The sequence below is a fragment of the Streptopelia decaocto genome, assembly GCF_964273445.1.
Source record: "Streptopelia decaocto genome assembly, chromosome: 22".
NCBI lineage: Eukaryota > Metazoa > Chordata > Aves > Columbiformes > Columbidae > Streptopelia > Streptopelia decaocto.
Genome location: NC_138677.1, coordinates 2,983,108 through 3,003,409, shown reverse-complemented (window position 1 = coordinate 3,003,409; position 20,302 = coordinate 2,983,108). Strand labels below are relative to the sequence as shown.

The following is a 20,302-nucleotide window of genomic DNA, read 5'->3' as shown; positions in this document are numbered from 1 at the left end:
AGCGGCTCAAATCCCAGCTCGGCCGTGGGGCTGGGCCCTTCCTGCCGCAGGAACCTCCCGAGGAGCCGTTTCCTCGCCCAGGCGGCAGCGGGTCCCCTCTGTCCCCTGCGTCCCCTCTGCCATCGTCCTGTCCCTTCCCTCCCACCCCGAGGGGAGGAAACCAGGCGGGTGCCCCCCGTCCCGCTCCTGCAGCCGGGGGCCGGGCACCCCACGCTCCGCAGAGCCCGGCCCCGTCTTTGGTGGAGGCGTCGGCAGGAAACCGGGGCGAGTCGGGACCAGCCCGGCGCGGGCACGAGCCAGAGCCGCGCACACCCACCGCCCCCGCCGCACCCCAGCGCCGGCCCGAGGTGAGATCGGGGGGATCCGTGGCTTTGGGGACTCTGGGACTTGGGGCTCGGTGGCTTTGGTGGCTTGGGGACGGTGGGTGAGGATGGTGGCGGTGACCCCAGGGCGGGTTTGGGTTGTTTGCGGAACTGCCGCACGGTTTGGGGATCGACGGGGACCCCTCGACTTGTGTCTCTCGGTGTCCCCGAGGGGTCGGGAGCTGCGGTCACCCCCTCCCCACCCCGTGTCCCGCAGGCAGAGGCGCCGGCGCGGCCATGGAGGCGGCGGAGGAGGCGTTGGTGCTGGTGGAGTACGGCTTCGAGTACCGGGCCAAGGACGGGACCTTGGTGTCCATCAAACCCAACGAGCGCTACGTCCTGCTCAAGAGAACCAACCACCACTGGTGGCACGTCAAGAGGAGCGGGGACACCCGGCCCTTCTACATCCCTGCCCAGTACGTGAAGGAGCTGCCCCCCATGGCCACCCCGGCCCCGCTCGAGCCCCCGCCGCCGGGACGCGCCGGGACGGATCCGGCCACGCTCGTCCCGCAGCAGCCGCCGGCCTACGAGTATCGGTTCATCGGCGCCGCCGACACGGAGGAGACGGCTGGGGGGTGCGCGGTGCCACGGGGGGACTCGGTGACCCGGAGGGACGTGGCGCCCAGGAGAGACTCAGTGTCCCCAAGGGACCTGGCAGCCCAGAGGGACTCAGTACCCAGGAGGGACTTGGCACCCAGAAGAGACTCAGTGTCCCCAAGAGACCTGGCGCCCCAGAGGGACTCGGTGTCCCCGAGGGACTTGGCACCCCGGAGGGACTCCACGCCGGTCCTCAGCTCTTTTCGGGTCCCCCCCCGGCTGCCCCCCCACCCCACCGAGCCCGTGCGCCCCTCGCACTCCCTGGATGACCTGGCACGGGTGACACCACACGGTGCCACCGCTATGGGGTCGCGCAGTGACCCCCCCGGACACACTCGCCCGCTTGGCAAGAGCCGCTCCGAGACCCTGCACGGCCCCGGCAGGGACAGGGACACCAGGAGGTGGCCGGGGTCCGGCCACGCGGCTCAGGTACGGTGACACCCCCAGTGCTGCCCCTCAAAGGCAGCGCTGGGAGAGTTGAGGGGCAGTGGGGGGCCCCCTGACTCTTCAATGTCCCCCCCCCGGCATGATGTGGTGGCACAGGGTGGGCTGGCACCCAGGGGCTCCCCAGCACCACTGCCACCCCCGGGACCCCCATGTCCCCAAACCGAGGGACAATTCCCCCCCCAATACAGGTTTATCAAGGCACCCACCCCAAGAACCTTCCCCGCGCTGCCCCTCAGTTTCCCCACCCCCACGGGCACCCCTGGGCACAGCGCTCTGCGCCCCCCCCGCTTTGTCCCCACAGCCGCATCCCCCCGGGGTGCAGAGCCCCATTGTCCCCGGGGGGGGGGTTCAGTGCCACCCAGGGGTCTTTGAGGGGGGTTCCACACCCCCTCCCAATGCTGTTTCTGGGGCGAAAAGGGCAGAAAGGGGTTAACAGGGCGCGAGCGGCTCCTCCCCGCCGGGGCGGGTGTCACACCTGGGCGCAGCACCCCAGCCGGAGGTGGGTGCTGGGGGCACCCCGGCCCCCGCCGCCCCAAAACCGCGCTCACCCCACACCTGTAAGTAGCGAGGGGCCCTTCCCAGCACCCCCCACGCTGCACCCCTCTGGTTTCGGGGCACCCAAGGGTGGGGGTGCCCCCGGCGTGCTCTCCAGGTGCAGTGGGACCAGAGGGTCATGGCGGGGGGGTGTCCTGTGTCTTTGCTCACACACACACCCCCCAGCACCTATTTTTGGGGTGACCCCAGGCATCTGCAGTACCCTGAGCTCCCATGTCCCCCACTTTGGGGGTTCAAGGGCAGCTGTGGTGCCCAGAGGGGGGGTTGCTGGAGGAAAGGGGGTGTTGGGGGTGGGCAGCTGGGGTTTAAATCCCATTTTAAACCCTATTTTACACCCTATTTTACACCCCATGTTGCACCCCAATTAGCACCCTGCAGCCCCAGCCATGCCGGGTGAACCCCCGTTGACCTTTGCACCCCCAAGGCCACCGTTCCCCATCCGGGGGGGGACACAGTGATGTCCCCAACCCCGGTGCCATCCCCCTCCCCAACCCAAACCCAACCAGCACCAAAACCACCCGGTGTCGGCACCGCCAGGGCCCAAACACCACGTGCACCCACCAGGACGGGGTGACCCTGGTGTTGAGGGGACACGGGGGACACCACCACCCCCCCCGGTTTGTCCCCACGCCACGGCCATTGGAGTGACATGATGGCGGATGGGCCACCCTAATTGTGGGGGACATTCCCCGTGTGTCCCTGTGCCGGTCCCCGTGCGATTCCTGCTCGCTCGGCCTTGTCTTTGCTGGGTGATGGGTGGTGGGTGACGCGGTGGCGGCCGCCGGGGTGACAACAACCCCAAAAAAAGCCAATTCCGCCCAACGGCTGGGCCCGGCGGCGGCTCTTCCGCTCCTGAGCCCGGCAGGAAGCGGCGCTGGGCCCGGCACAGGCACCATCGGCGTCACCGCAGCCCCTCGCCGTCCCCCCCGGCTGTGTCCCCCCAGTGTCCCCCACCATGGGCGACGGGGTGTCGGGGGCTCTGCAGCGGTCCCGCAGCCGGGTGTCGCGGCTGCTGCGGTTGGGGAAGGTAGGCAGCACCCATGGGTGCACCCCGCTGGGGGTGGGGGGTGTTGGGTGTCCCCTTTCCAAGCCACCTCCCGAATGCCCCCGGGTGTCCAGGCTGTGGAGGTGGCACCGGCGGGTGACACGAGGCCCGTCCCAAAGCGGTGAGGGGCACCCGGCTCCCCAAAGGGAGAGAAACCCCCGGGGTGCACCCATGGGAGTGGCTGGGGGGGCTCAGTCCCCTATTGTCACCCCCTTGTCCCCAAGCTGATGGTGGCCTCTTGCGCTGGGTTTCCAGCCCCACTCGCCACAGTACAGGGGGGGCTCTAAGGAGGAGGGTGATGGGGTGTCCATGGGGACACTGGATCTGCTGTCCCCCTCCACTCCAGGGTGTCCCCAAGGACACCCAACCCATTGTCCCCCCCGCAGGGTGACAGGCAGGGCTGGGTTGGGAAACTTTGTCCCCGCAGCCGTTGGAGGCTGGAGGGAGGATCAAAGGGTGGCAGGAAGGGACACCCCCCGCTGCCACCACCCACGGGTGCTTGGTCCCAGGGAACACGTCCCCACGCCCCCAAACAGCCCCATGGATGGGGGGCAGCCAGCTGGCCGCACTGGGGGTGCTCCGGGTGTTGATTTTGGGGTGTGGTGGTGGGGCTGTGGGTCTCAGGCCTGTTCAGCCACAGGGCTGGGGTGCTGGGGGGTGACTGAGGGTGCTGGCAATGGGGGCGCGGAGGGTCTGGGTGCTGGCAATGTGGGGCAGAGGCTGGGGGTGCAGGTGATGAGGGTGTCGGTGATGTCCCAGGGGTGCTGATGTTGGGGGTGCTGATGTGTGGGTGCAGACGATGCGGGTGCGAGCACTGAGGGTGCTGATGCCAAAGGCTGGGGTGCAAATGATGTGGATGCAGGTTCTGGGGTGCTGATGCCAATGTTTGGGGTGCAGATGATGTGGCTGCAAGTGCCGGGTGCTGATGCTGTGGGTGCAGGTGATGTGGGTGAAGACCATGTGGGTGCAGATGATGTGGATGCAAGTGCTGGGTGCTGATGCTGATGGTTGGGGTGCAGATGATGAGGGTGAAGTGCTGGGTGCTGATGATTGGGGTGCAGATGATGAGGGTGAAGCGCTGGGTGCTGATGCTGATGATTGGGGTGCAGATGATGTGGGTGAAGTGCTGGGTGCTGATGCTGATGGTTGGGGTGCAGATGATGAGGGTGCAAGTGCTGGGTGCTGATGGTTGGGGTGCAGATGATGAGGGTGAAAGTGCTGGGTGCTGATGATTGGGGTGCAGATGATGAGGGTGAAGCGCTGGGTGCTGATGCTGATGATTGGGGTGCAGATGATGAGGGTGCAAGTGCTGGGTGCTGATGCCAAAGCCCTGGGTGCAGCTCCCAAGGGTGCAGGCACAGTGGGTGACATGGGTACCAGTGCTGACACTGGGGACCACGACACCCCAATCCCAAAGTGCATCTCCATGCCCAGACCAGACTCTTATCCCCACTGCCAGCTGGGTGCTCCCTGCCCCACGGGGTGCCATGGGTGCCCTTCACCCTCCCGGCCATTGACACCCCATTGCTCTCAGGGGGTGCCTGGGCAGGATGGACACCCCAGGATCGCCATCCCCAGCACCCACTGCCAACCACAGCACCCGAGTGACCCACCCGTGTCCCCCCAGGCGCGTAAGGAGCCAGAGGAGGCACCTGCCCCCATCTACCTCAACATCCAGGAGCTGCAGGAAGAAGCCGCGGCCGCCGGCTCGGCCCCGGAGGAGCCCGGCAGCTCCGTGTCGGACTGGGAAACGCACACGGACACGGAGAGCGGACATTTGTTTTATTATAACCCGGTGACGGGCGAGACCACGTGGGACTGTCCCTTTGGGCAGGCAGAAGATGGAGTGAGTCCCGCCGCCTCTCCCGCCTCCTCGCTCGCCCACAGCCCGGAGTTTCCCGCGTGGGAGCAGCACGTGGACGAAGGCAGCGGACAGGCCTTTTTCTATAATTCGGTAACAGGTGAGACGTCGTGGGACCCCCCCCAGGCAGGAGACGGAGGCAGCCCCCGGGATATGTACCCTGGGGTGACGCGGTACGGTCCCATGGAGCAGAGGGTGAGCACCCGGAGAGGCCTGGGCGTGGGGTGGGGGTGGAGATGGGGATGGAGATGGAGATGATGGAGGTGGAGATGGAGATGATGGAGGTGGCAATGAGGATGGGGATGGAGAATGGAGATGGAGGTGGAGACAGGGATGGGGACAGGGATGGGGACATGGATGGAGGAGAAGGAGAAGGAGAAGGAGAAGGAGAAGGAGAAGGAGAAGGAGAAGGAGAAGGAGAAGGAGAAGGAGAAGGAGAAGGAGAAGGAGAAGGAGAAGGAGAAGGAGGAGAAGGAGGAAAAGGAGAAGGAGGAGGAGGAGGAGAAAGAAGGAGAAGGAGAAGGAGAAGGAGAAGGAGAAGGAGAAGGAGAAGGAGAAGGAGAAGGAGAAGGAGAAGGAGAAGGAGAAGGAGAAGGAGAAGGAGAAGGAGAAGGAGAAGGAGAAGGAGAAGGAGAAGGAGAAGGAGGAGAAGAGGGATGGAAATGATGGAGATGGAGATGGAGATGAGATGGAGATGATGGAGATGAGATGGAGATGGAGATGGAGATAGATTGAGATGGAGATGGAGATAGATTGAGATGGAGATGGAGATGAGGGTGGGAATGGAGGTGGGGATGGGGATGGAGGTGGGGATGGGGATGGAGGTAGAGATGCATATGCAGATGGAGACAGCCCCCACCTGGGCTGGCCATGGCTTGGGGGTACGGATACTCTTGGTGGGCACATGATCTTGACCTTGTTCTTCTCTCCAGCCACCCACTCCAGAAACAGACTATCCCGACCTGTCTCCAGATGAGCTGGAGGGTTATCCTGAGGAGGACTACTCACCCGTGGGCTCCTATGATCAGGGGGCCGCTGTCTGTCTGTCCCCGAGGCGCCCCGAGGAGCTGAGCTCCCCCCCGGGCTGGTACGGACATGGCCAAGTGTTCTACCCGGAGAACTTCACGTCTGACACGGTACGGGGATGGGATGGGATGGGATGGGATGGGATGGGATGGGATGGGATGGGATGGGATGGGATGGGATGGGATGGGATGGGAATAGAGGTGGAGATGGGGATATGGATGGGGACAGGGATGGGCCTAGAGATATAGGGATGGGGACAGGGTGAATAATGGGGATGAGGACAGGGATGGGGATAGGGACAGAGATGGGGACAGAGATTGGGATGGGGACAGAGATAAGTATAGGGACAGAGATAGATGGAGACAAGGATGGGGACAAGGATGGAGATGGGGATGGGGACAGGGACTGGGATGGGGACAGGGACAGTGACAGGGATGGGAACAAGGCTGGGGATGAGTATAGAGACAGGGGTAGCAATGGGGACAGAGCTAGGGATGGGGATGGGGACAGAGACAATGATGGGGACAGGAAATGGGACAGGGACAGTGACAGGGGTGGGAACAAGGCTGGGAATGAGGATGGAACACGGATGGGGACAGGGCCATCTGCCAGGGGACAAGCACCCCCCTGGGGCCACCGCAGCCGAGGGCAGGGGCTGGGGGTGCAGTGGGCACCCAGCCCAGCACCCATGGGATACGGGCACCCCCAGCATCACCCGCTCCCCCCAGGGCCCCCCGAGTGGCCGTCACCAGCGCGCCAGCAGCGGCTCCAGCCAGGACAGCGGGTCCCTCGCCTGGCACAGCCCCGTGTCACCGTCCCCCCGGGAGGAGAAGGTGAGTGTCCTGGGGGGGTGGGTGACCCCAAGAGGGGCAGGGGACAAATGTGACACACACACCCCTGCCCTGGATTTCCCTTCCAGTTGAAAAGCCTCGAAAAAGCCGGGGTGCTCAACCGGACCAAGACGGCAGACAAAGGGAAGCGGCTCCGGTGAGTGTGTCCCGGTGTCCCCTGGGGTTGGAGGGGCCAAGGGCTGGGCTGTCCCCCATGTGACACCCCTGTCCCCCCCAGGAAGAACTGGAGCTCCTCCTGGACGGTGCTGGAGGGAGGGATCCTCACCTTCTTCAGGGACTCCAAGCACTCGGCTGCCGGCGCCTTGGTGAGAGCCCAACAGCCTCGGGGGGCAGCACCCATGGGAGGCGGCCAGCACCCATGGGAGGGGGCCAGCACCCGTGGGAGGGGGCCAGCACCCATGGGAGGGGGCCAGCACCCGTGGGAGGGGGCCAGCACCCATGGGAGGGGGCCAGAACCTGTGGATGGGGCCAGCACCCATGGAATAGGGTCAGGACACATGGGAGGGGGCCAGAACCTGCAGGATGGGGCCAGCACTCATGGGACAGGGCTAACATCCATGGGACAGGGCCAGCACCCATGGGACAAGGCAAGCAGCTGTAGGATGGGGCCAGCACCCACGGAATATGGCCAGCACCCGTGGAATAGGGTCAGGACCCATGGAAGGGGGCCAGAAGTTGCAGGCTGGGGCCAGCACCCATAGGATAGGGCTAACATCCATGGGAGAGGGCCAGCACCCATGGGATGGGGCCAGCACCCACAGGATGGGGCCAGCACCCATGGAATGAGTCCAGCACCCCCAGGACAGACCCAGCACCCCTGGGAGGGGCCCAGACCCCCCCCAGCCCCAGGCTGGGTCACCTCAAGCCAACCCATGTGGTCACACCTCCCCCGCACACAAGAACCTCCCCCGCAGGAGCTGGGCCAGGGTTGGGGTGACCCCCCCACACACAGAGCTTGTCGGGGCGAGCGGGGAGGAAGCAGCACCCGACACAGCCCCCCCAGCACCCGCCGCCGGATGCAGAAGCTGCCGTGGGTCTTGCAACACCCTGCGGTGACAGACAGGGGACAGACACACACCCGGGGGGGGACACACCACTGGGACACGGGTGCAGGGCTCTTCCTGGGGGGGCCCTTCTGGAAACCCCCTTAGTGAGGCCAAAGCCACCCAAACGCAAGGGAACAAGGCTTGTCCCCTGTGACAACCCCCAGCGACTGTCCCCTCCTGGGGACAGGGACAGCCACCCACATTAATGCTGCCCCCACATGGGGATGTCACCAAGGGGGACCCCAAAGCTGAAGACCCCCAGGGTCAGTGCTGGGACTGTCCCACAAGGTGGCTGTAGGACCCGGTTGTCCCCAAGCTGGTGCCAATGACACCCACCCCATGTCACCAGCACCACATCCTGGTCCTGCAGAGGGACCCCAGTGCCAGGGGAGGGGACAGAGCTGTCCCCCAGGGGACAAATGCCACTCCTAAAAGTCTGCAGCCCCCGCTCAGAGCAGGACCCTGGTGTCCCCAGCCCTCTGGGTGGGTGCCAGCAGTGTCACCTTCACCCCTTGTTCCCACAGCGTCACCCCAGCACCCTGAGCACCCCCGAGCACACGGTGGAGCTGCGCGGGGCCACCCTGGCCTGGGCCACCAAGGACAAGTCCAGCAAGAAGCACGTCCTGGAGGTGAGCCCGGTGACAGTGGAGGGGACAGTGGTGACAGTGGGGGGGACAGCGGTCACCCACCGGCGTCCACATGTGGCCATGGGTTGGTGGCACCGCCAGCACCCTCCCAGTTCATTCCACCAGTGGTGGAGGGGACGCGCTGGGCTTGGTGGCAGTGGGGACAGTGTCCCCAGTCTGGGAGCAAAGGGCCACGCTGCCAGCCATTGTCCCTTTCCTATGGGCAGGAACATGTCCCCAAGGGATGTCCCCACTCCTGGAGGGGTTTTTCCTCTTGGGCTTCACACAGGGAGGAGGTTTCCAGCTACCTCAGCAAATAGTTGGGGTCATTGGTGTGATGAGTCGGGTGCCGTTCTCAGCCATAACCCGGCCCCCAAAACTTGGGGGTAGTGACCGAGTGAGCCAAGTGACCATGGCCCTGCCTGTCCCTGCATGTCCCCGCCTGACGCTGCCACTGTCCCCGCAGCTGCGGACGCGGGACGGCTCCGAGTTCCTCCTGCAGCACGACACGGAGCAGATCATCACCGCCTGGCACAAGGCCATCGCCGACAGCATCGGCAGGATGGTGAGCGCCTGCCACCCCCCCATGTCACCCTGGGGACGGTCACAGGGGTCTCACGCTGTCCCTTCCCCAGGGCACCGATGTCCCCGGCAAGGAGGACGCAGAGAACGGGGCAGAATTCGGCTCCCGGGAGAAGCTGGGGGGCGGCGAGGAGAAGCGGGCAGGTGAGGGGGGACACCCCGGCGTGGGGACAGACACCGGGGTGGCACAGGGATGGACACAGGGGTGGCACCAGCGAAGTCATACACTGGGAACTCGGGTGACACCGGCACCACTGTGGCGGCCACTCCATGGTGTCCCCACCTCCTTGGGACACCGGTGACGTGTCCCCTGTCCCCGGCAGCCATGGGCAGCACCAGCGGCGAGAGCGACTCCAGCAAAGTCCGGACCAAACTGCGCAAGTTCCTGCAGAGGCGGCCGACGCTGCAGTCCCTGCGCGAGAGGGGCTACATCAAGGGTGGGTGCTGGGGGGGCTGAGCCCCCTCGGGGTGTCTCCAGGGTGGGGGGTGGCTGGGGACAGCAGGGTATGGAGCAGGGACAGCGGGTTGGGGGACAAACCCCAACCCCAGGCCCAACGTCACGGTGATGGGCTTAGGCATGTCACACCCCTTTCCACCACCCTTATGGGAATGGACCCTTCTGTGATGTCCCCAGCACCGTCCCTGCCACCGGGGTGTCATTTTGATGTCACCCAGCTGTGTGTTCAAGCCTCTGTTTTGGGTTCTTCTTTTCCAGATCAGATTTTCGGCTGCTCACTGCAGGCGCTGTGCGAGCGGGAGCGCGGGACGGTGCCGCGTTTCGTCCTGCTCTGCATCCAGAGTGTGGAGAGGAGAGGTACCCGAGCTGGGGATGGGGACAGGGACAACCGGGGTGCACCTCCATGGTGACACCTCCATGGTGACACCCTGGGGAAAGCCAAAATTCCATTGCTGGGTTTGCCCTGAAAGCCCAGTGTTGGCTGCTGCGGGCACCGGCATGGCCATATCGGTCACTGTCACCACGAGTGACAGCAGGGACATGTGGGGACCCAGAGCTGGTGGCTGGTGTCACATCAAAAAGTGACTTCAACCCCATCTCCACTGTCCTCTGCCAGGGCTGGACATCGATGGGCTGTACCGGGTCAGCGGCAACCTGGCCACCATCCAGAAACTGCGCTACAAAGTGGAGCACGGTAGGGTCACCCGCAGGGACAACAGGGGACAAATGGGATGTTATCCCCCCCGGGTGACAGCGGTTTGCCCAGGGAGGGAGGGACAAGGACCCTCGCCTGTCCCTGGGGTGCTGGGACCTGCCTGAGGTGCTGCCCTGGCCCACAGACGAGCACCTGGACCTGGATGACGGGCGCTGGGAGGACGTCCACGTTGTCACTGGGGCGCTGAAGCTCTTCTTCCGTGAGCTGCCGGAGCCACTCGTCCCCTTCAGCCACTTTGACAAGTTCATCGCTGCCATCAGTGAGGGCCGGGGACACGGATGGGGTGGGATGGGATGGGATGGGATGGGATGGGATGGGATGGGATGGGATGGGATGGGATGGGATGGGATGGGATGGGATGGGATGGGATGGGATGGGATGGAACAGAGCAGACACGATGGGACAGGACAGGATGGGACATGATGGGACAGATGGGATGGGATGGAACAGATTGGATGGGACAAATAGGATAGGACAGGATAGGACATGGCAGACAGGACAGGATGGGGCATGATGGGACAGATGTTGACAGGATGGGACATGATGGAACAGATGGGATGTAACAGATCAGATGGGATGGGACGGGAAGGGATGGGATGGGACAGAGCAGACAGGATGGGACAGGACATGATGGGATGGGATGGGATGGGATGGGATGGGATGGGATGGGATGGGATGGGATGGGATGGGATGGGATGGGATGGGATGGGGACAGGGATGGGGACACATGTCCCAGCACCCCCCGTGTTGTCCCCCCCTCGCAGAGATGCAGGACCCGACCCGGCGGGGCCGCTGCGTCCGTGACCTCGTGTTCTCCCTCCCACCCGCCCACCATGACACCATGAAGGTCCTTTTCCGCCACCTCTGCAGGTGACACCCATCCCAGCCCCCAAACCCAACCCAGGACAGGAGCTGGGTTTGGGGACATGCCAGGTGACGCCACCCCTTGTCCCCGCAGGGTGATCGAGCACAAGGAGGAGAACCGCATGTCGGTGCAGAGCGTCGCCATCGTCTTCGGCCCCACGCTGCTGCGCCCGGCCACCGAGGAGGGGACCATGGCCATGCACATGGTGTTCCAGAACCAGGTGGTGGAGCACATCCTGCACCAGTATGGCTACATCTTCCCCGACGGATAAACCCCCCTGGGGACATGCCTGGGGACAAGCCCTGGGCTGGAGGACATGAAGGAGCAGCATCTCAGGGGAAAGGACTTGGCCACGTGTCACCTCAGACTGGGGGTGGTGGCAATCGTGAGCTTGATGAAGGGCAGCGCGGTGGCTCCGGGATGTGACTCAAGGAGGGGGTGACAGAGCTGGGGACACCACAAGCGCCCCGTCCTCCCCTGCCACTCACTCTGGATCTACGGACATTGAGCCCCAGGGGGTACGTGGGGTTTGGGGGGGTCCCGTCAGTCAAAAAGGGACATTGGAGCCCTGCAGTCCCCATCTCGCTGGTGGTACAGACCCAGTGTCCCCAGGTGAGGTGCCCCCAGGGATGGTGCCACCGGTAGGGTGGGCAGGGTGACACCGGGCTGTGCCCGTGGGGACTTTGTCTGTCAGGAACCCACCAACATGTCCCCGAATAAAGAGCCCATTTAGCTGTGAGGACGAGATGTCTCTGGTAGGGACACGGGGACATCCCTGGGGACACCAGCAGCACAGTGGGTGCCAGTGGGACACAAGCCCCCATCACCCACAGTCACCACTCTGGGTTGGGGACACTCTGAGTCATGATGGAGATGATTTGGGACACAAGCAGGGCGGTATGGGACAATAAGGGACACAGCTGAGATGCTTTGGGAAGTGACAGGGACACTACAGGATGTGGCAGGGACAGGAGGAGGGTGCTTTGGGACACAGTGGTGACACTTTGGGGCACAACAGGCACAGGTCAGTGTGTTTGGGACAGGGTGGCTGGGTTATAGAGGGGACACTTTAGGATGTGGCAGGGACACTTAGGGATGCAACAAGGGCACTTTGAGTTGCAGTGGGGACATTTTGGGACACAAGAGGTCACTGGCATACAAGGGGACACAATGGGGACAGGATGGAGACCCTTGGGGATATAGTGGGGACACTTCAGGATGCCAGGGGATGCTTTGAGGGTGTAGTGGTGGCACTTTGGGACATGAGGGGACATGACAGGAACAATTAGGGGTATAGTGGGGACATTTTGGGGCACCAGGGGACACTTTGGGGTGCAATGGGATGCTCGGAAGGGGCAGTGGGGGGCACTTCGGGACAAGGGGACACGATGGGGACAAGGACAGAGGCCCTTTGGGATACAGTGAGAACACTTTGGGGCACAAGGGGACACTTTGGGGTGCCAGGGGATGCTTTGCAGGAGGCACTTTGGGACACAAGGGGACATTATGGGGACACTTGGGGATGCAGTGGGGACATTTTGGGGCACAAAGGGGACACTTTGGGGTGCAATGGGACGCTTTGGGGGTGCAGTGGGGGCACTTTGGGATAAGGGGACACAACGGGGACAGGATGGGGACCCTTTGGGGCACAGTGGGGCCATTTTGGGACACAAAGGGGACACTTTGGGGTGACAGGATGCTTTGGAAGTGCAGCAGGGGGCACTCTGGGACACGAGGGGACACGACGGGACACTTCGGGCTGCAGCGGGAACACTTTGGGACACTTTGGGATGCTCCGGGATGCAGCGAAGGGACTTCGGGACACAAGGGGACACTTGGGGACGCCGTGGGGACCCTGCGGGGCTGGGGGCGGGGCCGGCCGGGGGGGGCGGGGGCAGATCCCGGCCTGGGCCCCCCTGCCCGCCCCCTGCCCGCCCCCCGCCCCCCCCGCTCCGCGCCCCCTCCCCGGATCCATCTTGTGCGCGGCGGCCGCGGCTCCAGGTGCGGGGGTGTCGGGGGACCCGGGGGGGGCCCAGGGGACCGAGGAACGCGGGGGGTACCGGGGGGGGTCGCTCCGCCCCGTCCCGCGCCGGGACCCGCCGGGGGAGCGCGACGGGGCGGGGGGGACACCAGGGTCACCCCCCTCTCGGGACACCCGGAGCGACTGCCCCAAGACCCTCAGGAGTGATATTCCCCCCCCGGAGCTGCGCGGGACCCCCTGGAGCGACCCCCCCCACCCCGGGACCCACAGAGTCACCCCCCGCCTCCCAGGGTCGTACGGGACCCCCCAGCGATCCCCCCGCCCCGCCCCTTGGGACCCCCGGGAGGGCCCCCCCGAACCGTGCGGGACCCTCAGAGCGACCCCCTCGCCTCGAAACCCCCGGAGCGACCCCCCCCGAGGGACCCCATAAGTTCCATGTGTGTGTGTCCCCAACCGGGGCTTTGCAGGACCCAGGGATCATATCGGACCCCCCAGCGGTGACCCCCCCCCAGACCCTCACATGGGCCCCCACACCCTCACTGGTTCCCCCTCAGCCGCCCCCCATCTTTACCCCCTTCTAGGGCCCCCCCAGAAGCGACTCGCCCCCCCAAACCCTGGCAGGGCCCCCCCATTTCCCACTGTTGCTCAGGACCCCCCCAATGCTCAGTGGTGCATAAGCAGGATCTGGACCCCCCCCCGCAAGGCTGTGCCCGCCCCCAGCAACCCCCAAGACCAGGCACCAAGGGGTTACAGCTCAGAACGAGTTTTGGTGCCCAAAATCCCTCTTAAGGCATTAAGCACAGTGGGAAAAGCAGGGGGGACAGGGCCACTGTGTCCCAACCCCCCCACTTCACTCTCCCCAGCCCTGTGTCGCGGAGGGGGGGACGGGAACAAGTTCACCCGGCCTGGGAACTGAAGCCAAATCACTAAACCTGGCTTAAAATTCAATGGGATTTAGTGGGGGAGTGGAGGGTGAAAGGTGGGGCTGGAAAGCTCGGGGGGCACGTCTGGCACCCCCCGCGCTGGGGGGGCCCAGGCATTAGTCAGGGTGTAAAGGTCGGGCGCCTGCGGTGTTTGCACGCGTGGTACGGAAGTGGCACCGTCCCCGTGTCCCCGTGTCCCTGTCCCCGGCGGTGGCTCCCGGCTGGCAGCAGGTAGGGAGGGCAGGGCTGGGTGCCCCCCACCCACCAGAATGGGGTGTCCCCCCCCAGCCCCAGAGTGGCACCTGCAGGGGACACAGTGGCTGTCCTATGTGGTGACACAGGGGTCCGGCCAGCTCTGTCCTGGGCTGGTGTCCCCTGGGCCTGGCACTATAGTTTGTCCCCTATAGCTCCATGGGGATCAGGCTTTGGGGTTCCCACTGCCCCACAGGGACAGGGGATGGGGGTCCCCATAGGGACAAGGCTCCGGGCGTCCCCATGGCCTCATAGCGATCAGGCTTTGGGGGTCCCCATGGCCTCATAGAGACAGGGTCTGGGGGTCCCTGTAGTCCCATAGGGATCAGGATTTGGGGGTCCCTATAGCCCCATAGGGACAGGGCTCTGGGGGTCCCCATAGGGACAGAGTTCTGAGGGTCTCCACAGTGTGTCTCTGGGGGTCCCCATGGCCTTATAGGGATCAGGCTTTTGGGGTCCCCACTTCCCCATAGGGACAGGGCTCTGAGGATCCCTACAGTCCCATAGGGATCAGGCTTTGGGGGTCCCCACTGCCCCATAGGGACAGGGCTCAGAGGATCCCTATGGTCCCATAGGGATCAGGCTTTGGGGGTCCCCATGGCCCCACAGGGACAGGGTCTGGGGATCCCCACAGAGGGTGACTCCAGGGATCCCCATGGCCCCACACAGTCCAGACCTCACTCTCTGGCTCCCAGGTCCATGTCACCATGTCAGGGTGGGGACAGCCCCCCACGTGTGGGGACAGCCCACCCGGGACCCCTCTGTGGGTGACACTGGGTGACACCGGTTCCTGACGGGGTGTTTTGGGGTGCACAGAGGTGGGGGGCAGGATCATTCATGGGGTGCCCGACCCCTCCCCAGTCCCCCTATCCCCGCAGACCCTGTCGTGCTGAGATGTCACCGGACGCCTGAGTCACCCCCAGTGGGGACCAGCCATGGAGACCGTTGTCATCGTGGCCATTGGGGTGCTGGCCACCATCTTCTTGGCGTCCTTCGTGGCGCTGGTGGTGGTGTGCCGGCAGCGGTACTGCCACCCCGGCGACCTCCGGCACCACTATGACACCAAGTGAGTGTCCCCGCGGGGGTGGCATCGTCCCTGTCACCGCCCCGGGTGAGGGGAGGGACCCCAAACCTCGTGGGCTGGGGGTGATGCTGGGGACACCTCCAGCATCATAGAGGGAACAATAGTGGGGCCATGTCCAGCATCATCACAGCGTTGGGAGGGCGGGGGGAGCCTGAGGAGGTGGCCCTGTCCCCAGGGTTGTCCCCATGTCCCCAACAGACCCATCGTGGACCTGATGGGGACCACAGAGACACCATCGGAGCCCTCGGAGCTGGAGCTGGATGACGTGGTCATCACCAACCCCCACATCGAGGCCATCCTGGAGAACGAGGACTGGGTGGAGGACGCCTCGTGAGTGTGTGTCCCCCCCCGGCATGTCCCATGTCCCCCCCATCACTGCTGGGCACCCCCGTGCAGTGCCAGCCCCTCCCCCCAGGTGGTGAAGATTCGGGGGTCACCAAACCCAGGAAGGGTTGGTCCTCAAGGCAGCCCCTGGGTGGGAATGTCCCCAAGGGCCTGGGGGACATGTGGCACTGAGTGGGGGGACACAGGGGGAATGAGGATTTGGGGAGCACCCTGATTCACTCCCTCCTTCTCCCCCACAGGGGTCTGGTGTCCCACTGCATCGCCATCCTGAAGGTGAGTCCAGAGGGTGGCACTGGGGGCACTTGTGGCACTGGTGTCATCAAGCGTGCCCCTTGGTCCCACTCCCATTGTCCCCCCCACCCCTCAGATCTGCCACACGCTGACCGAGAAGCTGGTGGCCATGACCATGGGCTCGGGCGCCCGTGTGAAGTCACCGGCCAGCCTGGGGGACATCATCGTGGTGGCCAAACGCATCAGCCCCAGGTGACAGGGGGGTCCTGGGGCTCTATGGGGGTGTCACCGCACTGTCCCCCGGGGCTAACGCCATGGCCGCCGGCAGGGTGGACGATGTGGTGAGATCCATGTACCCACCGCTGGACCCCAAACTGCTGGATGCCAGGTGACAGTGGCGGGAGGGACAGGGACGCTCCCTGGGTGGGGGGACACCCGTGGGGGGACACAAGATGAGTGCCACCCCATGCCACATAGCTGGGGACAACCACTGCAGGGTCACCCAGTGGGATGACAGGGGGAGGGACCTGCACACGCGTGTGCTGCAGACGGGGAAACTGAGGCACAAGGCACACTCCTGGTGGCAAAGCCACCATATCATCTGGGGGGTGTCCAGCAGAGGCGGGGGGAAAAGGGACACCAGTGCCACCCAGCTGGGGACAGACACTGTGGGGTGACCCAGCGGGATGGGTTGGGGGAACCTCCACACCCCTACGCTACAGATGGGGAAACTGAGGCACACTCCTGTTGTCAAACCCACCGTGTCACCTGGCGGGGGCTACACAGCACAGGGGGGTAAAGTGACACCAGTACCACTTAGCTGGGGACAAACACTGTGGGGTGACCCAGCAGGATGAGGAGGGGGGGGATCTGCACACCCCCCATGCTGCAGATGGGGAAACTGAGGCACGGTCCTGTTGTCAAACTCACCACCTCCCTCGGGGGGTCTGCCCAGGGGGGGCGAAGGGACACCAGTGCCACCCTATGCCACCTATCTGGGGACAACCACTGTGGGGTGACCCAGCAGGATGGGTGAACCCTCCACCCCCCCGCTATGCTACAGATGGGGAAACTGAGGCACACTCCTGGTGACAAAACCATCATCTCACCTGGGGGGGTAACCAGCACAGGGCAGGGGGGGTGAAGGGACACCAGTGCCACTTAACTGGGGACAAACACTGCAGGGTGACCCAGTGGAATGGGTTGGGGGAACCTCTACCCGCCTATGCTAGAGATGGGGAAACTGAGGCATACTCCCGGTATCAAAGCCACCACCTCACCTGGGGGGGTACACAGCACGTTGGGGGCAAAGGGACACCAGTGCCACTTAGTTGGGGACAAACACTGCAGGGTGACCCAGCAGGATGGGTTGGGGGAACCTCCACCTCCTGTGCTACAGATGGGGAAACTGAGGCACACTCCTGTTGTCATACCCACCGTGTCACCTGGGGGGGCTACTCAGCACGGCGGGGGCGAAGGGACACCAGTGCCACTTAGTTGGGGACAAACACTGTGGGGTGACCCAGCGGGATGAGGAGGGGGGGATCTGCACACCCCCATGCTACAGATAGGAAACGGAGGCACGCTGCTGATACCAAAGCCACCGTGTCACTCGGGGGGTGGCACACAGCACAGGGCAGGGGGCAAAGTGACACCAGTGCCACTTACTGGGGACAACCACTGTGGGGTGACCCAGCAGGATGAGGAGGGGGGGCATCTGCACACCCCCCATGCTGCAGATGGGGAAACTGAGGCACAGTCCTGGTGGCAAAGCCGCCATCTCACCTGGGGGGGTAACCAGCACAGGGCAGGGGGGGGGTGAAGGGACACCAGTGCCACTTACGAGGGACAAACACTGTGGGGTGACCCAGCGGGATGGGTTGGGGGAGCCTCCACCTCCTGTGCTACAGATGGGGAAACTGAGGCACAGTCCTGTTGTCAAACCCACCGTGTCACCTGGGGGGGGCTACACAGCACAGGGAGGTAAAGTGACACCAGTGCCACTTAGTTGGGGACAAACACTGTGGGGTGACCCAGTGGGACGGGTTGGGGGAACCTCCACCACCTGTGCTACAGATGGGGAAACTGAGTCCCGCTCCCCGTGTCAAACCCACCGCCTCCCCCCATCCCGGGCGGGAGGTGACGTGTCCCCGTGTCCCCGCAGGGCCGCGGCGCTGCTGCTGTCGGTCAGTCACCTGGTGCTGGTGACCCGCAGCGCCTGCCGCCAGCCCGCGGCCCGCAGCTGGGTCGAGCGCTCGCTGGCGGCGGCCGAGGAGCACATGGCCGTGCTGCGCCAGGCCGCCATGGCCACCGAGCCCGAGCGCCCGCTGCCCACCGCCGAGGCCTTCCGGCAGGAGCAGTCGGCCATCTGAGACCCCCCGGCGCCCCCCGGCACCCCGCCATGCCAATAAACACCTTGGGGTGGGGGGTATCCCCCCCCCCCAAACATGGCGGTGTCTGGGGGTGGCCTGGTGTGGGGGTTTGTGGTGCCGGAGGGGGCTTAGGGTGAGAACTTCTGGGGTTTGAGGGAGGATGGGGCGTGTGGGGGGTTGGAGGGGATTTGGGAAGAGGTTGGGAGTTTGGGGGGGTTAGAGGGGCTGGGGGGGGGCGAGGGAGCTTAGGGGGGTGTTTTAGAGGATCTGGGGGGACTCTGGGGTTTGGTAACAGATTTGGGGGGGATTTGGGAAGATGGGAGTTTGGGGGGTTGGAGGGGATTTGGGAAGAGGTTGGGAGTTTGGGGGAGTTAGAGGGGCTTGGGGGGCGAGGGAGTTTAGGGGGGTGTTTTAGGGGATCTGGGGGGACTTTGGGGTTTGGCAAAAGATTTAGGGGAGATTTGGGTGGGATTTGGAAGAGGTTGGGAGTTTGGGGGGTTAGAGGGGCTTGGGGGGCGAGGGAGCTTAGGGGGTGTTTTAGGGGATCTGGGGGGACTTTGGGTTTGGTAACAGATTTGGGTGGGATTTGGGAAGAGGTTGGGAGTTTGGGGCGTTTGGAGGTGATTTGGGGGTTTGGCAACAGGTTTAGGAGAGGTTTGGGGGGGATTTGGGAAGATGGGAGTTTGGGGGGGTTGGAGGGGATTTGGGAAGAGGTTGGGAGTTTGGGGGGTTAGAGGGGCTGGGTGGGGCGAGGGAGCTTAGGGGGGTGTTTTAGGGGATCTGGGGAACTTTGGGTTTTGGTAACAGATTTAGGGAGATTTGGGGGGATTTGGGAAGAGGCTGGGAGTTTGGGGGGTTTGGCAACAGGTTTAGGAGAGGTTTGGGGGGGATTTGGGAAGATGGGAGTTTGGGGGGGTTGGAGGGGATTTGGGGGGCTTGGGGTTTGGGAAGGCGTTTGGGGGATTGAGGGAGGATGAGGGGGTTGGGGGTGGGGGGGTTTAGGGGGATTTGGGGAGAGGTTGGGAATTTGGGGGGGCTATGGGGTTTGGCAAGTGGTTTGAGGAGACTGAGGATGGGGGGTATGGGGGTTTAGGGGAGTTGGAGCGGGGTTTGGAGGGGATTTGGGTGGGCTATGGGTTTTGGCAACAGGTTTAGGGGAGGTTTGGGGGGCATTTGGAGAGAGGTTGGGAGTTTGGGAAGGTTAGAGGGGATTTGGGGGGACTTTGGGTTTGGCAAGGGATTGGGGGGGAGGGCTTAGGGGGGTTTGGGGGGGATTTGGGAAGAGGTTGGGAGTTTGAGGGTGTTTAAGGGGATTTGGGGGTTCAGAGGAGGTTTGAGCAGGGGATTGAGGGAGGGTGGGGGGGTTTAGGGAGAGGTTGGAGGGGGGGGTGAGGGGATTTGGGGGGAGGTTGGGAGTTTGGGGGGGCTGGAGGGGGATTGGGGGGGCTTAGGGAAGATTTGGGGAGCTTGAAGAAGGGGGTTAGAAGGACTGGGCAGGGAGGTTGGGGGTTTCTGGGGGGTTGAAGAGGATTTGGAGGGGCTTGGGGGTTTGGCGAGGGGTTTGGAAGAGCTTGGGGGGGGCCGTTGGGCGTGGGGGGGGGGGGGTGGAGAGGTTTTGCAGGGGATTTGGAGGGGCTGTGGGGGTTTGAAGGGGATTCGAGAGTGTGGCAGGGGGTTCAGCGGAGGTTTGGGGGTCTGAACAAGGATGGGGGGGGGGTGAAGGTGCTTGGGGGGGGATTAGGAGTTTGGGGAGAACAGTGGTGGCTTGGGGGTGGCTCGGGGGCGCTCCCCGCCCCAGCAGCGAGGCCTTGGGGGGCCCCAGGGCCCAGCCCCGCCGTGGTCCCAGGCCCCGAGGCTCGGCCATGGGGGTCCCGCCCGCCGGGGCCGCTCGGGGTGCGGGACGGGCCGGGGGGCGCGGGTTGACCCCCGGGCTGGGTTCGGAGTGATTGGGGGGGCGGTCATGTGACCCGCGTCACATGGTGAGGGGCGGGATGAGCGGGCAGGGTGAGGAGGCGGCGGGCACCGCCCCTCCAAGCGCCTCCCTCCAATGGGAGCGGGGCAGGCCCGGGCAGTGAGCCA

The 20,302-nt window shown here is 64.5% G+C and overlaps 2 protein-coding genes across 6 annotated transcripts; both read left to right on the top strand.

The window, feature by feature from the left end:
* The first annotated feature begins 237 nt into the window (after positions 1 to 237).
* On the top strand, positions 238 to 11,768 carry ARHGAP27 (Rho GTPase activating protein 27). Of its 2 annotated transcripts, XM_082070831.1 has the most exons (16): positions 238 to 347; positions 580 to 1,388; positions 4,634 to 5,062; positions 5,800 to 6,003; positions 6,622 to 6,726; positions 6,813 to 6,880; positions 6,962 to 7,049; positions 8,315 to 8,419; positions 8,883 to 8,981; positions 9,052 to 9,142; positions 9,322 to 9,435; positions 9,714 to 9,812; positions 10,072 to 10,149; positions 10,295 to 10,429; positions 10,935 to 11,040; positions 11,129 to 11,768. In XM_082070831.1, exons 2-16 carry the CDS (start codon positions 600 to 602, stop codon positions 11,304 to 11,306), a joined length of 2,688 nt encoding a protein of 895 aa, XP_081926957.1. In that variant the 5' UTR covers positions 238 to 347; positions 580 to 599; the 3' UTR covers positions 11,307 to 11,768. The 2 variants fall into 2 exon arrangements, with proteins under 2 accessions (XP_081926957.1, XP_081926958.1); XM_082070832.1 differs by lacking the exons at positions 238 to 347; positions 580 to 1,388 and adding an exon at positions 2,794 to 2,988.
* A 1,152-nt stretch (positions 11,769 to 12,920) lies between these two features.
* Positions 12,921 to 18,324, top strand: TMEM98 (transmembrane protein 98). 4 transcript variants are annotated; one of them, XM_082070764.1, is made up of 7 exons: positions 12,921 to 13,036; positions 15,070 to 15,257; positions 15,474 to 15,605; positions 15,860 to 15,893; positions 15,988 to 16,103; positions 16,180 to 16,239; positions 18,016 to 18,324. In XM_082070764.1, exons 2-7 carry the CDS (start codon positions 15,127 to 15,129, stop codon positions 18,221 to 18,223), a joined length of 681 nt encoding a protein of 226 aa, XP_081926890.1. In that variant the 5' UTR covers positions 12,921 to 13,036; positions 15,070 to 15,126; the 3' UTR covers positions 18,224 to 18,324. The 4 variants fall into 4 exon arrangements, with proteins under 4 accessions (XP_081926890.1, XP_081926889.1, XP_081926888.1 ...); XM_082070763.1 differs by having other exon boundaries at positions 13,000 to 13,036; positions 15,053 to 15,257; XM_082070762.1 differs by lacking the exon at positions 12,921 to 13,036 and adding an exon at positions 14,099 to 14,170.
* The last annotated feature ends 1,978 nt before the right edge of the window (positions 18,325 to 20,302 follow it).

Coding starts and splice junctions, on each gene's coding strand:
- TMEM98 (XM_082070764.1), top strand. CDS start 15,127: ATGGAGACCGTTGTCATCGTGGCCATTGGGGTGCTGGCCACCATCTTC. Junction 15,606..15,859: donor GACTGGGTGGAGGACGCCTC/GTGAGTGTGTGT, acceptor TCTCCCCCACAG/GGGTCTGGTGTCCCACTGCA. Junction 16,240..18,015: donor CCCAAACTGCTGGATGCCAG/GTGACAGTGGCG, acceptor GTGTCCCCGCAG/GGCCGCGGCGCTGCTGCTGT.
- ARHGAP27 (XM_082070831.1), top strand. CDS start 600: ATGGAGGCGGCGGAGGAGGCGTTGGTGCTGGTGGAGTACGGCTTCGAG. Junction 9,813..10,071: donor CCAGAGTGTGGAGAGGAGAG/GTACCCGAGCTG, acceptor GTCCTCTGCCAG/GGCTGGACATCGATGGGCTG. Junction 10,150..10,294: donor GCGCTACAAAGTGGAGCACG/GTAGGGTCACCC, acceptor CCTGGCCCACAG/ACGAGCACCTGGACCTGGAT.